Raw genomic sequence first — 15,687 nt, forward strand, 5'->3', positions numbered from 1 at the left:
CCAATCTTCAAGTTCTCCACAAATTTGTATGAATTACGAAGATAGAACTTGACACAAGTTAAGTAAAGATATATTAGAATTATCATGTTGAAATAATTTAATCACCCTGACCAAAAAATCTCTCATATCAATAAGATCAATAAAAGTAAGACCGAAAAAAGCTACGGCAAACTGTTGAGGTAATAGGAGGCAGCCGTTTAACATTGAGATGTTTAACTATGACAAACATCTTTTGATATTCTTCCAGTGTTACAATGACTTATGACTGGATACTACAAAAGTCTTATTTAAACAGGACCTTTCTATACTGCTCATTCTCAGAATATAATTATTTCAGGCATGGCTGGTGTTTATTGACTACAACTAAACACACATGAGAATATCAGCTTTCTTGAATTGCTTTGATTCCCGTTATGAAAGTAATTGAACATGCCTGTTAGAGCACGGAACGACAAGATTTTGCCATGAAGGAACTGTGATCCATTTCAACAAATTAGAATAGCTTACCGTTTGGAGCTGAAGGTAAAAGACACTGCAGATGCTGGAATCTAAAACAAAAACAGAATGCTGGAGGAGCTCAGTGGATCAAGCAGCTTCTGTGTAAGCAAGAGGAGTAAATTGACGTTTCAGGCCAGATTCTGCATCAGGATCTGATGCAGGGCCTTATCTTGAAACATCAACCTACACCTTTTGCCTCTGCAGATGCTGCTTGACCCGCTGAGTTCCTTAGCATTGTTTTTGTACTATTTGGGGATTGTTGAATTTCCGCAATCTCATCATCCACATCAGGGAAGAGGAGGAAGGTATTCAAGGGAACACCCAGAGATGCCGCAATCGTGACCATCTCCAAGGAAGGAAACAGTTCTGACCATGGTAACTCCAGGGGGCTCTTCCTGCTCTCTGCCATGGGGGAAAGCATTTATCTCTCCAACATTAACTCAGATGAGATTAAAGATAACCCCACATCCTCCCCAACCCTGGAGGAATCATTGCCACAAACACTATACTTTGGCTTAATAACCAGTGCAAATGCTCTTAAATGACATCACTAAATCTGTCAAGCTATTAAAATAAAGACAGCACGTCTTATTTTAGCATTATATGATGCAGATATCTGAACCATGGGGTTATTGCTACATTACAGTATTAGTACAGTAACCACTTTAGAAGTAATCCAATTTGTATTAAGGCTACATTGACACATGAGAATGTGTTGCAGCTCACTCAGGCCAAATAATAACCAGCTCAAACACTTTTTGCGCTGACAACATTATTTAAGTGTCTTGGCATTGAACAGCTGCTCCAAAGTGATCTATGGGAACAGCCAAGGACTGATTAACACGTAAAGTGAATATAAACAGAAAACACTGGAAACATTTTGTTTCAAGTAGTATTGTGTAAAGCTAACATGTCAGGTTGTAGATCTGTTGCCAGCATCTTGTGTTTCAGATTTACAGCAAATGCAGATATTTGAATTTAATGTAAACTGAACCTTGAGACTATTGATTATGAGAAATGTAAGTTGTTGCTAAACTGACTCTCAGTTGCAATAATAGTTTCAGTATTAATACAAAATAATCATTACCAATACAATTAAATGGTCCTAAGTGCAGTGAAAATATGACAAAGATAATGAATGCAACACAAACTAACCAAATCCGGTGGAATTAGGAAATAAATACTGTACATATAGTTTCCAAATTAACACGCGCACATGCAACTGTGGCAGAGTCCTTAAGAGGGAAGAGCAAACAGGTGGGAGAAAGGGGAAGAAACAAAGAAGAGAGGAAAATAGGAAGAAAGCTATTCTTATGATTATACAACATTCTCTTTTGACTATTCACCCCATCCAGTGTATGTGTAATTCTGAAAGGATAGATTGGTCTTGGAATAGGACACAAGCATTATGGGAGTGGCTGCGCTGCCTTGCAGCTGCGGCTCGCCTGCAGTCCGTTTGTCTTTTCTGTTTTTTGTTTTCTTTTGTCCTGTTTTTGCGGTTTGTTTCGGTTTGTTTGGCTGTGTGTGTGTGGGGGGGGTAGGTGTGGTGTGTTTTTTGGCTCTTCCTTCGGGGGGATGCGACTTTTCCTGCCGTATCCCCGTCTCCGTGTCCGTCTGCGCTGAGGCCTATCGCGGAGCTGGCGGCCTCCAACTGCGACCGACCTCGAGGCTGTGGAGGCTGTGGAGCAGACCAGGACTTACCAACGCGAGCCTGGCCGACTTCGGGGCTGTGGTTGTGGTGCGGCACAACTTCCGACCCGACTTTGGAGCCTCGGAGGCTCGGCCGCGGGCCAGTGGACGACATCATCGGGAGTTCGAGTTCGTTTTCCGGAGCTCCCGCAACTACAGCTGCGTCCGCTGGACTGGAGGACGGCAGCTTCGACCGCCCCGGGCCGCGGAGTTTGAACCGGCCCGTTTGCGGAGCTCGGATTCAGCCTGCGGGACTTACCTACCATCACCCGGCGGGGTCATAACATCGGAGGCTTGGATTGCCTCAGCGCAGAGGGAAAGCAAGGAGGAAAGAAACAATGACTTTGGGGCTTTAAACTGTGTTGAGTGTTTGTTATTTATTCTATGTTATGACTGCAGGCTAAACCATATTGTTTGTTTTGTTTTTGTTTTTGTCTTTTGTTTTTACCTTGTTTGGGATGTGTTTACCTTGTGTGGGACTAAAGATGGAAATTAGCTACTGGCTACAATCTTGCATATTACATGCAAATGTTTATTAATATGCACTGTCCCTAATAAAATCAATTCAATTCAATTCAATCCAATTTATCAACATTGATAATTGGACTAAAAGTGACAAATTATAAGGTAGATACTCATCTTATATTTCCTTCATTATAGATGAAAGAATGATTGTATTTGAGCGAATTAATACATTTCGCAAAGGCAATCAAGAGATATTTCTTTAATTTTCATATATTTAACGTGCTACATTCTGCATCAGTTTTAGCATGCCCATTAATTTCCTTTTACTCTCTAAATGCCAGCAACAAAAGCAACTGCATTGCCAGGGAAATCTTAGTTTCTACCCTATCACTAATAGTCATTCTCCACCCCTCCTCATCTCAAAACAGGCTTGCTTTCTTACTCTTGCAGTTCTTATCAATTTAATCAAAATATGACCCGTTTCTCTCTTCCCACAGACAATGCCTGACCAGCTAACTATTCCCAGCAATCTGTTTCAGCAAGAGAAACTGCTTTAGCAGGTGAGTGGAAATCAGGGACAAAAATCCTAAAGTTAGAGTTTGAGCATTTCTGGGCAATGTCAATAAATATTTCCCCACATAAATTGGTGGAAATTCTAAATAAGTAGCCATTGAGGCTGTTGGTCAAATTAAATTTTATAAACTGAAATTGTGTGATTTTTACTAAGCATAGGTATTATAAGTTACAGAACCAAGATGAGGAAGATCTCAGTGGCACAACGGTAGAGCTGCTGTCTCACAACACTGGAGACCTAGGTTCAATCCTATGGGTGCTGTGGAGTTTATCCGGTCTCGCTGTGACAGCAGTGGTTTTCTCCAGGTGCTCCTGTTTCCTGACACATTCGAAAGACATGCAGGTTTGTAGGTTAATTGACATCTATAAATTGTCCCTGGTGTGTAGGATGCAAAAGTGGGAAAATGTAGAACTGGTGTAGGGATGAACTCAGTGAGCTGAAGGACCCTTTTTCCACGCTCTATCTCAAACTATAGATGCAGATCAGTAATGAATCAAGTAAATAATGGAGCAGCATGGAATAGTCTTGTGTTTGTAAGAACAGTAGAAGACAAAGAAGTCAAAGGAATAATACATTCATTGCAAGTACACTTGAGGAGGGAGAGGGAGAGAGGGGGGGGGAGAGGGGGGAGGGGAGATGGGGGAGGGAAGAGGGGGGGGGGAGGGGGGGAGAGGGGGAGGTGTAAGTAACTGCTCTTGACATCAAGGCAGCACTTGATCGAATACGATTGCAATGGAAATTAAGGGAAAAAACCCTCCTCATGTTAGAATCATATTTAGCAAAAAGAAAGTCGGTTGGAGGCCAATCGTCTCAGCCACAGGATATCTCTGCATGAGTTTCTCGGGAATGCGCCAGAGGCTATAACGTTTTTATTTGCTTCATAATGACTTTCCTTCAGTCATTAGGGCAGGAGGGATGTTCAATGATAAGTGCACAATGTTTAGCATCATTTGCAACTCTTCAGTCCACATTCAAATGTGTCAAGACCTGGATAATATCCAGGCCTGGGCTGATAGATTGGCAAGTAACATTTATGCAACACAAGTGCCAAGCAATGATGATATTCAATAAGTTCTAACTATTACCCTGACATCCAATGGCATCGCCATCATTATCAATATCCTGAAGGGTTACCACGCACATTGTGGCTTTAAGACAAGTTCAGAGGCTAGGAATCCTGCAGCGAATAACTTGCCTCCTAATGTCTCACCAACCACAATGCACAAGTAAGGAGTGTGATGGAATATTCTCTACCTGCTTGGACAAATTCCAACACAACAACACTCAAGAAGCTTGATACTGTATAAGACATAGCAGTCCCCTTGATCGCCACCTCATTCACAACCACAGACGCAAAGTATCAGCTGTTTGTACCATCTACAGGAGCTACACACCAAGACTTCTTAGGCAGCACTGCAGCTGCACACCAAGACTTCTTCGGCAGCACATTCCAAATCCACGATCTCTACCAAATCTAAGGATAAGGGGATAAGATCCCGTCAATATCAGGGGAACACCACTTGGAAGTGGCCTTCCATGCCACACACCATCCTGACTTGGAAATAGGATGCTTTTCCTTCTCCATTGCTGGGTCCAAATCCTGGAACTCCATCAGCATTTTGGGTATACCTACCTCCCAAGGCAGCAGCTCACCACTACTTTAGCAAGGTCAAGTAGGGATGGACAATTAAATGCTGGCCCAGTCTGCAAAGTCCACATTCCTTGAATAGCCCTAAAAAAAAATTGTTGGAGTCAGTGTAAATTACGATAGATGATTCATTGAATGTGGAGGCAGGTGGGATGAAATGCAAGGACCAGGGGACCTTCTGCAGTCTTTATAGCATTTGGGCAAAGTTACAGATTGCCTGATGTCACTCTTATTGATCATCAATCTAATTTTAAGATGGTGCCCTTGTTTTGCATCTGCCAGAGGAAGTATTTATCAAATAAATACCTTCAAATTTTTTTTTACCAGTGTCTTTAGATAGCCTCTCAATCTTTGATAATCAGTGGAACACAAAATTAAGTTCATGCCACATATCTGTATAATATAAATCCATTCTTGAGCTTTCATACCAGTAACTAAAAGTAAGTACTGCCACTGTACTAACAGCTCAGGCCTCATAAGTTGAAAAGACATAGGAGCACAATTAAGCTATTCGGCCCATCATGTCTACTCCGCCATTCAATCATGGCTGATCTTTCCCTCTCAACCTCACTCTCCTGTCATCTCCCTGGAACTTTGGATACCCTTAATAATCAAGAACCTATCAATCTCCACTTTTAAATACACAAAGACTTGTCTCCATAGCCATGGCTCCATTCTAAAGATATGTCCTTTTATAATGAGGCTGTGCCCTCTGGTCCTAGACTCTCCCTCCACTGGAAATATCCTCTCCACATCCATTCTATCCAGATCTTTCATTATTCGGTGCATTTCAATGAGACCCCCCCCAAAACTCCAGCAAGTACAGGGCCAGAGCCATCCAATGCTTTACATACGTTAACCTAATCATCCCATTATCATAACTCTCCTCCGGACCTTCACCAATGCCAACACATTCCTCCTCAGATATGTGGTTCAAAACAGTCCACAATATTCAAATGTGGTCTGACCACCGCCTTATAAAGCCTTAGCATTACATCCTTACTTTTATATTCTAGTCTTTTTGAAATGAACGGCAACATTGAGTTTGTCTTCTTTACTACCAACTCAAGCTGCAAATTAACATTTTAAGAATCCTGCACCAGCACTCCCAAATACCAATGCACCTCCGCTTTCTGAATCCTCTCCCCATTTAGAAAATAGTCTATACCTTTATTCCTCCGACCAAAGTGCATGACCATACACTATGCAATGCTATATTCCACTTTTTTGTCCACTCTGCTACCCTGTCCAATTCCTCAACACTACCTGACCCTCCACCTATCTTCTTATCATCTGCAAACTAGGCCACAAAGCCATCGATTCCATTATCTAGATCATTAACATATAACGTGAAAATTAGTTGACTTAACACCAACCCCTGTGGAACATCAGCCAGAAAAGCCCCTCTTTATTCCCACTCTTTGCTCTCTGGCAGTCAGCCAATCTTCTATCCATGCTAGTACCTTGCCCCTAATACCATGGGCTCCTATCTTGCTTAGCAGCCCGACATGTGGCACCTTATCAAAGGGCTTCTGAAGAGAGTTAGTCAATAAATGCACGGGGTCACCACCACAAAGTCATTGAGACAGTTCTCCATGTGGCTGTGGTGAAATACAACCTAGCAAATGGATTCGCAATCAGGTAGAGAGTGAAGTGCTGCTCAACTAAAATGGGACTAAAGTAAACTCAACCAGGAATATGCCATGGCAACCAAATCTCACACATCTTGTGGACTGCACAACTGTATAAAAGAGGTCAAGTTAGAAATTCACACGAAGAACCGGCACTTTCATCACATGTATAGGCTAGATGTCCCATCTATGGTACTGCGATTACATGAAACTCAGGTAACTAGGCAAACCCATTTATGTTGGTATCAATAAATTTTAATGGATGAAACTCAGCTGGATTCTCAGCTGCCTGGACTTGACACTTGCAATCTCCACCTCATTGATCTTACCTGGTGCAGATGCCAGAGATCAATTGAACATCCAGGAACCATCCAGACAGGAGAAGTGAAATGCAAACAGCTTACAACTACAACTAAGCTGCTTATAACTGAGATAGGGAATGCCTTTTTACAAGCTTTTAAATCACTGATATCGACATTTAAAACATTTAGATAGCTTTAAATAAATTAAATATTTCACAAATATAAAAATGAGTAACATCAAAACATTAAGAAATCATTCATGAGATATTGCAATAAAAGTATAAGAAAAATGACTAAACTTTTGAATTTGATCTCCATGCAGGAATCCCTATTCATAAAGGTGTGGTGTCTCCATTTCGACACCCTTCTTCCCAATACAATCAGGCTCTGCCACTGGATTCCACACAAATGTCTGGCATTTAATTATCTGACCTTCAGCCAAAGGCAGCACTGTTTGCATGTTAATGACAGATAGCTTCGCATTTATGTGCATTCACCCAATCTAAAATGCCAGAAGCACTAATACTATTGTGCCATTTCAGAAGAAAATTGAGTTGATTTAATGTTAAGGGTTTGTTAAATGTATTATTAACTCACTGTTATAGCTGAAGCTCAATTTAACAAACACCAAGGACTATTTTTAAACAATTATTCCCATCCATCTGTTAAGACTAACTTACATGTCTGATAAGAGAAGTGGATTACATACTGCATCTATTTAAAGTACAAATACCGTAGAGACCAACAGATTCAATGAAGTAAAAATCCTGCCAAACTGTTCCCATTTCAACCAGATAGCTGCTCACTCTAAACCAAACAAATGCATGCTTCCTTGTAATTTGAATTTAGACTTATTCCATAGATAAAAATAAATCAGAAAGAAGTGCAGACTCTGCTCATTTCTGTTAAGAGGATTCTTGACATCTCACCTTTGTATTCTGGAGTAAATTCTTTCATTTCTGGTGGCAGGGACTCATAGAACCTCTGTTCCCGACTGATGAGGGGCTTACAAACTGTATGATCATCATAGCGCATCATACTGGTATGCCCGCCAACCTGATGGATGAAGGGCTCCAAGAGAACTCCTTTGCTTCTCTCTGGAACTGTGTTGTTACTATATTTCCCCACTTCCATGATGTCCAAAAGGCACATTGCGTTACAGAGCCACAACTCAGAGGAGACATGGAGCACAGCGCATAGGCCTGGCTACGCTGGCTGCAGGTGTACAGGCCAGAGGACCAGCCTCCAGGACCAAATATCTCCAGCGAAGAGCTGTTCCAAACTCCACTGATGTCTTGCTCAGTGCTTGCTTCTAGAAAGAAAGGAAAAAGGAAAACGTAAACTCACCTAAACTCCAGTAATCAACTCATTGGCACATCACAATTCTGTGACAATGTGGAATATAGAATGTGCCTCATTTTCCACTTGGGTAGCTTACAACCCAACAGTATGAACATTGAATTATTCAATTTTAGCAAACTTCTACAAACACCCCAGTTCCCCCTCCCCTTTCATCCCCCTCACCCTTCTCCTGAATCCTGGCTGACCTTGCACCGTCTCTCTGACCACCCCTTCCACCAAAAGTGTCCTTCAACAAGCTTCAGTGTTTGAAAATATGTATCCCTTTTGGGCCTACACCTATTTCTATCTCGAGCCTTTGTCCAATGTTCTGCCTATCAGAGAACTCCCTTGCTTGAGGTCATCTGCTGCGTTTAGCCCCTGTTCAGCCCCTTCTCTCTTCCAGCTTTCTTTCCCGTTTCTCCCTGCAATGAGACTGAAGAAGGGTCCAGACCCGAAACATCTATCCATGTTCTTCAGAGTTGCTGCCTGACCCAGTTATTGCAGCATTTTGATTAATGTTTTGTATTGGTTGCAACTATTCAGTAGAATATTTCATTGTACAATCTTAATCTACTTCCAGGTGGCCTTAAAATTAATAGAACTGTCATCAGAGATGTCACAGGTGAATCTCACACCTTTCATAAATTTGAAACCGATTGGTTAGATAAAGTTAATTTCCATTATGACTAGCCATATCGAAGCAATGGTAAAGAAAGCACATCAACACTTCTACGGTCTTAAAAGTTTAGGATGTTCGGCATGTCCCCAACATACCTCACCAACTTCTACAGATGCACCGTAGAAAGTATTTTATCAGTATGTATCGCCGAATGGTTTGGGAACTGTTCCATCCAAGACCGCGAGAAACTGTAATGAATTGTCGACGCAGCCCAGACCATTACGTAAACCGACCTCCCTTCTATTAACTTCATCCACACTTCAGGTTGCCTCAGCATAATCTAGGATGAGTCTCACCCCAGACACTCCCACTTCTCCCCTCTCCCATCAGGCAAGAGGTATAGAAGTGTGAAAACACATACCTCCAGATTCAGAGGCAGTTTCTTCCTAGCAGTTAACAGGTAACTGACCATCCAATCACCATATAAAGAGCAGTCCTGAATTACCATCTATCTCATTGGAGACCCTCAGATTATCTTTTACAAACTTTACTGGATTTTATCTTGCACTAAACGTTATTCCCTTTATTCTGTATCTGTACACCATGGATGGCTTGATTGTAATCATGCAGTCTTTCCACTGACTGGATAGCACGTAACAAAAAAACTTGTACACGTGACAATAAACTAATTTCCCATTGAAAGTGGTATATGTTACCATTGCTATTTATCCCAATATCTATTTCAAGCAGGCATATTGGAATATGCTGCCCTTTCAAATGCACACACTTAAGGGCCTGTCCCACTGTACGAGGTAATTCAAGAGTTCTCCCGAGTTTCCCCTGATTCGAACTCGGAGAATTACGGTAATAGCCGTTCGTAGGTACTCGGGGCTCTCGCGGACATTTTTTACACTGTTGAAAAAACTTCACGAGCTTACCGCGTTTCCCGAGTACCTGCCGTTAACATTACGAACCCCTAAGAGATGTCCCGAGCTCCGACGTACCCGCTACGTACTTACGAGTTTGATTTTTTTTTTTTAATCTCGGGAGAGCTCTTGGGTAAACTCGTATAGTGGGACAGGCCCTTTAGAAGAGCAACAAGGAACTTCTCTCTGTAACAGTGGGATTGAGGATTATTTAAAAGCTAGAAATGAAACCCATGGAGGATAATTACAAGCAGAATACGCTGATTTCACTTACATGTTCTGGTCTGCCTGGTAATTAAAAGTCATATACCACTTTATCGTCTGTACCACTTTATCGCAAACACTATCTTTCACACTATCTTCCATCAATAACTAGCAACATCAGGCCAGATTTAATGCCATATATTCACATTGTCGGATTACAAACTAGAGTATATTTATTAAACCTTCACATTGCTCGTATGTTGACAATCCAATGTACAATCACTACATAATGACAAGTCCACAGGTTACGGCATGAAGCAGAATATTTCTGTTTACCATTCTGCTGTTCTAAAGAAAATTTCTAACATGCTATGCTAAAGCATACTGAAAATCTATATCTTTAAACCTCCGTTAGGTTCACTATTTCAATAGATCATATTGACAAAATGACGAAATTTCCTGTGCTGATCACTAAAACAATTAAAAGTATCTTTCTACGCTTGAATTGCAGTTTTATTTACAGTAGGCGAATTTCAAGTTAATGGGAATCAGGAGGCAGCAAGACAAGAACTGCACAAGACATTTAGCTTCTATAAGGACTGGAGCATCTGAGACCCAGGTTTGATCCTGACCTCGGGTGCTGTCTGTGCAGAGTTTGCACGCTCTCCATGGGTTTCTTCTGGTCGATCCTGTTTCCTCCCATATCCTAAAGATGTGCAAGTTCATAGGTTAATTCAGCTCTGTAAAATTGGCCCTAGTGTTTAGGGAGTGGATTAGAAAGTAGGATAACATAGAACAAGTGTGAATACGTGATCGATCGTTGGCGTGGGCTCGGTGGTCCGATAGACCAGTTTCCATGCTGTATCTTTAAACTTAAACTATACTTAAACTGGAGAGTGACAGCAACACAACAAAGAAAGGGAGTAAATTTATTGACTGATCAAGATTTTAAAAATGATGCTCAATTCTAACCCACCAATAGTACAAAATAGTTAAGACTTTGAGCCAGAAATGGTAAGTGGCCTAATAACAAGCATGTGGAATGATTGCACTGAAGCAACAGATTTAAAGGGGACATGTCCGAAGAAAAAATGTTAGGAAACACAACACAAATTGGGCAGCAAGGTGGCGTGGCGGTAGAGATACTGCCCTACAGCATCAAAGACCTGGGTTCGATCCTGATTACAGCTGCTTGTCTATACAGAGTTTGTACGTTCGCCCCGCAACCGCGTGGGTATTCTCCGAGATCTTCTGTTTACTCCCACACACCAAAGACGTACAGATTTGTAGATTGGCTGGGTATTAATGTAAATTGTCCCCAGTGTGTTAGTGTGCGGGATCGCTGGTCAGACTCGGTGGGCCGAAGGGCTTGTTTCCGCGCTGTATCTCTAAACTAAACTAAGAAATAAGTCTTTGACTCCAACCCTTTGGCTCACCTTGACCGTGACAACCAAATTCACATATTGGACAGAAAGCTGCACCATAAGTTCCTGACATTTGCATTCTATGCCCCAACATAACTACAATGCCAGGTAATGAAAGTTTCACACGTTATGGTCTATTATAGTTGGTTACTTTTCATGCAATATCAATAAGACGGCAGTTTACTTACTTATAAATGTATCCAGATATAGTAGCTGTTGACTGGTCCAAGTAGTCAATCCGGCAATTAAAAACTTTTTCACTGTGAAGGTGACTACCAATGTGTACACTATTTCTATGAACTCTTTCCAACAGTAATGACAAATAACAAGTACGTCAGACATGAACACACGCCAAAGAACCAGCCTGTCTGATTACGCATTGCCCTTGCATGAAAATAAACAAGCAAATCAGCACAAAGGAAAGGTACCTATTGAATCAGCCATTTGATTTCAGAGAACACAAAGGTGACCCCGGTGAGAGGCTTTACAGCTATGATAAACTAGTTACCAAGGATCAAGTGCTTTGCTGAAAAGGCTCTTCATACTAAATCTTTTCTATAATTGCTGATCCTCTTACTTCCCAGATCTATCGCTCATCAATATTTTTAATTTACACTAGACCAAATGGGACCTGTTGGGTCCCTGTCACATGGGAGGGCTGGTCCCCCAATGCAACCCGTTTCCCCAACGCAATATTCCACCACTCACCCGTTCCCCCAACGCAACTCGTTCCCCCAACTCAATATTCCACCACTCACATAGCCCCCAACTGCGCAGGGACAGCTCATTTCCCCTTAACCACCAGCACTCCCTCCCCCTCCTCTTCAGCCTACCAATTGCACTTGCTGCCAGGACTTTAAAAAAAGAATCCAATTGCACTTCCCCTGCCTCCCCCAGCACTCCCTCACCCTCCTCTTCAGCCTCCCTGTTTTTAAACTTTAAAATCTTGTTGGCAGGACTCAGTGTTCTGTGATTGCAGCATTTTTGCGGGGAGGGCCAGCAAGGATTTGGATCCCATTGTGACGTCATAGCTGTAACTGCCAGTGCGCAGATGGAAGAAATGTTTCTCAAACTGGATTTTGTAAAGTTAAAAATGTGAATAACTTGTAAAATAACATCAATCTGAACGAAACTTGATAAAATACACATGACAAAACAATTGTTTAAGGTGGTCCAAAAAGTGTAACACTATCGTGTACCGTATTGGCATAATTCAGGGCATGACTCAAGACAGACAGACAAACAAAGATGATGAGTTTTAGTAATATATAGATTGTGCCTTCGCATTGCAAAAACATCCCAGTGCTTCACAAGTTAGCTATCAAATATAAAATGTCAGCCACAAAATAAAATATCAGATCAGATGAACAGACTTGGTGAGAAAAGGAGGTTAAAGGACCATTTTAAAGTCAAAAGGAAAGGTGTGAGGTTTTGGGGTGGGATTTTGGAACTTAAAGCTTTGACAGCTGTAGGTATGGGTTCAAAGACAACATTTGGGAATGGACAACAGGCCAAAAGAGCACGAATGGTTATGATCTTGCAGAAGACCAACATGACAGAGGGGTAGCAGACAAGGCAAATTACACAATTCAAAATGACATATCTTTATTGTCAACACATTTCCTACTTCGCCTCCCGCCACCTCTGGGGGCACACACACGCACCAAATGTTGGGGTTGATGAAACTGAAAACCGAGTAAACCACAAGACCCAGCAGTCAAAGAACACACATCTAATGCAGCAGTGCTCAAAATACTTCATAATTGCACAAATTCACAACTCTTTTTCACCCAGAGAGTTGTGAATTTGTGGAATTCCCTGCCACAGAGGGCAGTGGAGGCCAAGTCACTGAAGGGATTTAAGAGAGAGTTAGATAGAGCTCTAGGGGCTAGTGAAATCAAGGGATATGGGGAGAAGGCAGGCAAGGGTTATTGATTGGGGACGATCAGCCATGATCACAATGAATGGTGGTGCTGGCTCAAAAGGCCGAATGGCCTCCTCCTGCACCTATTTTCTACGTTTCTAATTCTATGTCAGATAACAATTCATCAGTAGATCCGCTTCACTGTTAGTGACAAGTTTCAGTCTCTAGCCGGTTTGTTCTAGAATAGGTATAAAATGAATAGCAAGTATAAAATCAATATTCTCCATTTAATACTTAGTTACTTTTACTAAGTAACACCGCTTGTAATCAAGCCTGAAACAGGATCCATTGCTGTCAGAGTGAATCAACACTGGGCAAAAACCTGGAAATATGCAAACAGAATTTGTGGGACACAAATATAAATGTTACAAGTCTCCACATATGCTGCACAGTATTTCCAGCATTTACATCTTCCGTATTTCCAGCAATAGCAGTCCAGACTCAACCAGTCCAAACCATAACCCAACCATTTGTTAATCCTGATCTTTCAGCATTTTGGTCATCAGGTAATGTGTGTTGCGCACATTTCTAGCTCATCGAGTCTTGGTTCCTTAGTACCCTTTCAACTGACCAGGGTCCCATTTTCGGCAATCCCTTCAAACTTACCTGTTGCACTCGGTAATTTAGTACAAAACTGTGTATCAATTAACAACAACTTAATATAAACAGCATCTAAACATCTGGAAAATTTGTTAATCCAACATCAAATTCCAGAGCATGCTGAATTATTGCCGTTTTACTGTTTTTTTTTGCTTTCAATAGTAATCTTGTTAATCTTGTTCTCACAAATCCATCTTTCATAGTTGTACCTATTCATGATAGAAATAACTAATAGAAACTCACTTGTGAATGACAAACTTGTTTTCACACAAGAGCATTCCATTAAGTGTGGCACTACCAGTGTCAAACAAGATGGGTTCAAATTGATTAGCTCAATGCTACAGTGCCCTCCATAATGTTTGGGACAAAGACCCATCATTTATTTATTTACCTCTGTACCCCACAATTTGAGATTTGTAATATTTTTTTTTAAATCACATGTGGTTAAAGTGCACATTGTCAGATTTTAATAAAGGCGATTTTTATACATTTTGGATCTACCATGTAAAAATTACAGCAGTGTTTATACATAGGCCCCCCATTTCAGGGCACCACAACCAACAGCAATGTCATGTAAAGGAAAGTTGTCATGTTTAGTATTTTGTTGCAAATCCTTTGCCTGCAATGACTGCTTGAAGTCTGCGATTGATGGACATCACCAGTTGCTGGGTGTCTTTTCTGGTGATGCTCTGCCAGGCCTGTATTGCAGCCATCTTTAGCTTATGCTTCTTTTTGGGGCTTGTCCCCTTCAGTTTTCTCTTCAACATATAAAAGGCATACTCAATTGGGTTCAGATCAGGTGATTCACTTGGCCATTCAAGAATTTACCCTTTTTTAGCTTTGAAAAAATCCTTTGTTGCTTTAGCAGTATGTTTGGGTGGCTCTTTTCAGTCCTTGGCAAACTGTAACCCGGCCATCCTATTCTGCGGCTAACTAGTGGTTTACATCTTGCTGTGTATCCCCTGTATTTCTGTTCATGAAGTCTTCTGCTGACAGTGGTGATTGACAAATCCATACCTGACTCCTGAAGAGTGTTTCCTGTCGGACAGGTGTTTGGGTTTTTTTTTTTTTTTAATTATAGAGAAAATTCTTCTGTCATCAGCTGTAGAGGTCTTCCTTGGTCTGCCAGTCCCTTTGTGATTAGTGAGCTCACCAGTGCTATCTTTCTTCTTAATGATGTTCCAAACAATCGATTTTGGTAAGCCTAAGGTTTGGCTGATGTCTCTAACAGTTTTATTCATGTTTCTCTGTCTCATAATGGCTTCTTTGACTTTCATTGGCACAACTTTGGTCCTCATGTTGATAAACAGCAATACAAATTTCCAAAGGTGTGGAAAGACTGGAGGAAAGACTAGGTGATGAGAGCTCTCTTATACCTGCATTAAGGAGGCAATTAAACAGACCCGAGCAATTACAAACACCTGTGAAGCCATGTCCCAAATATTATGGTGCCCTGAAATGCATGTACAAAGACAGCTGTAATCTCTACATGGTGAAACCAAAATGTATAAAAATACCCTTTAAGAAAATTTGACAATGTGCACTTTAACCACATGTGATTTTTTTTCCTATTACAAACCTCAAATTGTGGAGTACAGAGGCAAATAAATAAATGATGGGTCTTTGTCTCAAACATTATGGAGGGCACTGTATACGAGACACTGTAGGCCAACAGCAGCAGCACTGTGTTCAATACAACCTGTAACCTCATAACCTGCAATATACCTCATTCTATGGCAACTCTCGTTAAGCAAGTCCATAAAAAGAGGTGCATATCTTTTGAAGCTGCAAGAACTCTGCCATACTAAATAATGGAAAAAGCATGTTATGCACAACTAAATG

General features: G+C 41.2%; 1 protein-coding gene across 5 annotated transcripts in view; it reads right to left on the reverse strand.

Moving 5' to 3' along the window:
• ip6k1 (inositol hexakisphosphate kinase 1) overlaps positions 1 to 15,687 on the reverse strand; it is a 62,932-nt gene that overhangs the window by 40,416 nt on the left and 6,829 nt on the right. For 2 of the 5 annotated variants that reach the window (XM_033036863.1, XM_033036864.1), the window contains one exon: positions 7,737 to 8,119. The exons of 2 other annotated variants lie outside the window; for them this stretch is intronic. In XM_033036863.1, coding sequence (XP_032892754.1) covers positions 7,737 to 7,959 — 223 coding nt within the window. In that variant the 5' untranslated portion in view covers positions 7,960 to 8,119. Of the gene's footprint in view, positions 1 to 7,736; positions 8,120 to 15,687 lie in introns of those variants that run through there. One more of the 5 variants, XM_033036866.1, reaches the window with a different exon arrangement.

Source organism: Amblyraja radiata, chromosome 18 (genome assembly GCF_010909765.2).
Source record: "Amblyraja radiata isolate CabotCenter1 chromosome 18, sAmbRad1.1.pri, whole genome shotgun sequence".
In the NCBI taxonomy this organism is placed as follows: Eukaryota; Metazoa; Chordata; class Chondrichthyes; order Rajiformes; family Rajidae; genus Amblyraja; species Amblyraja radiata.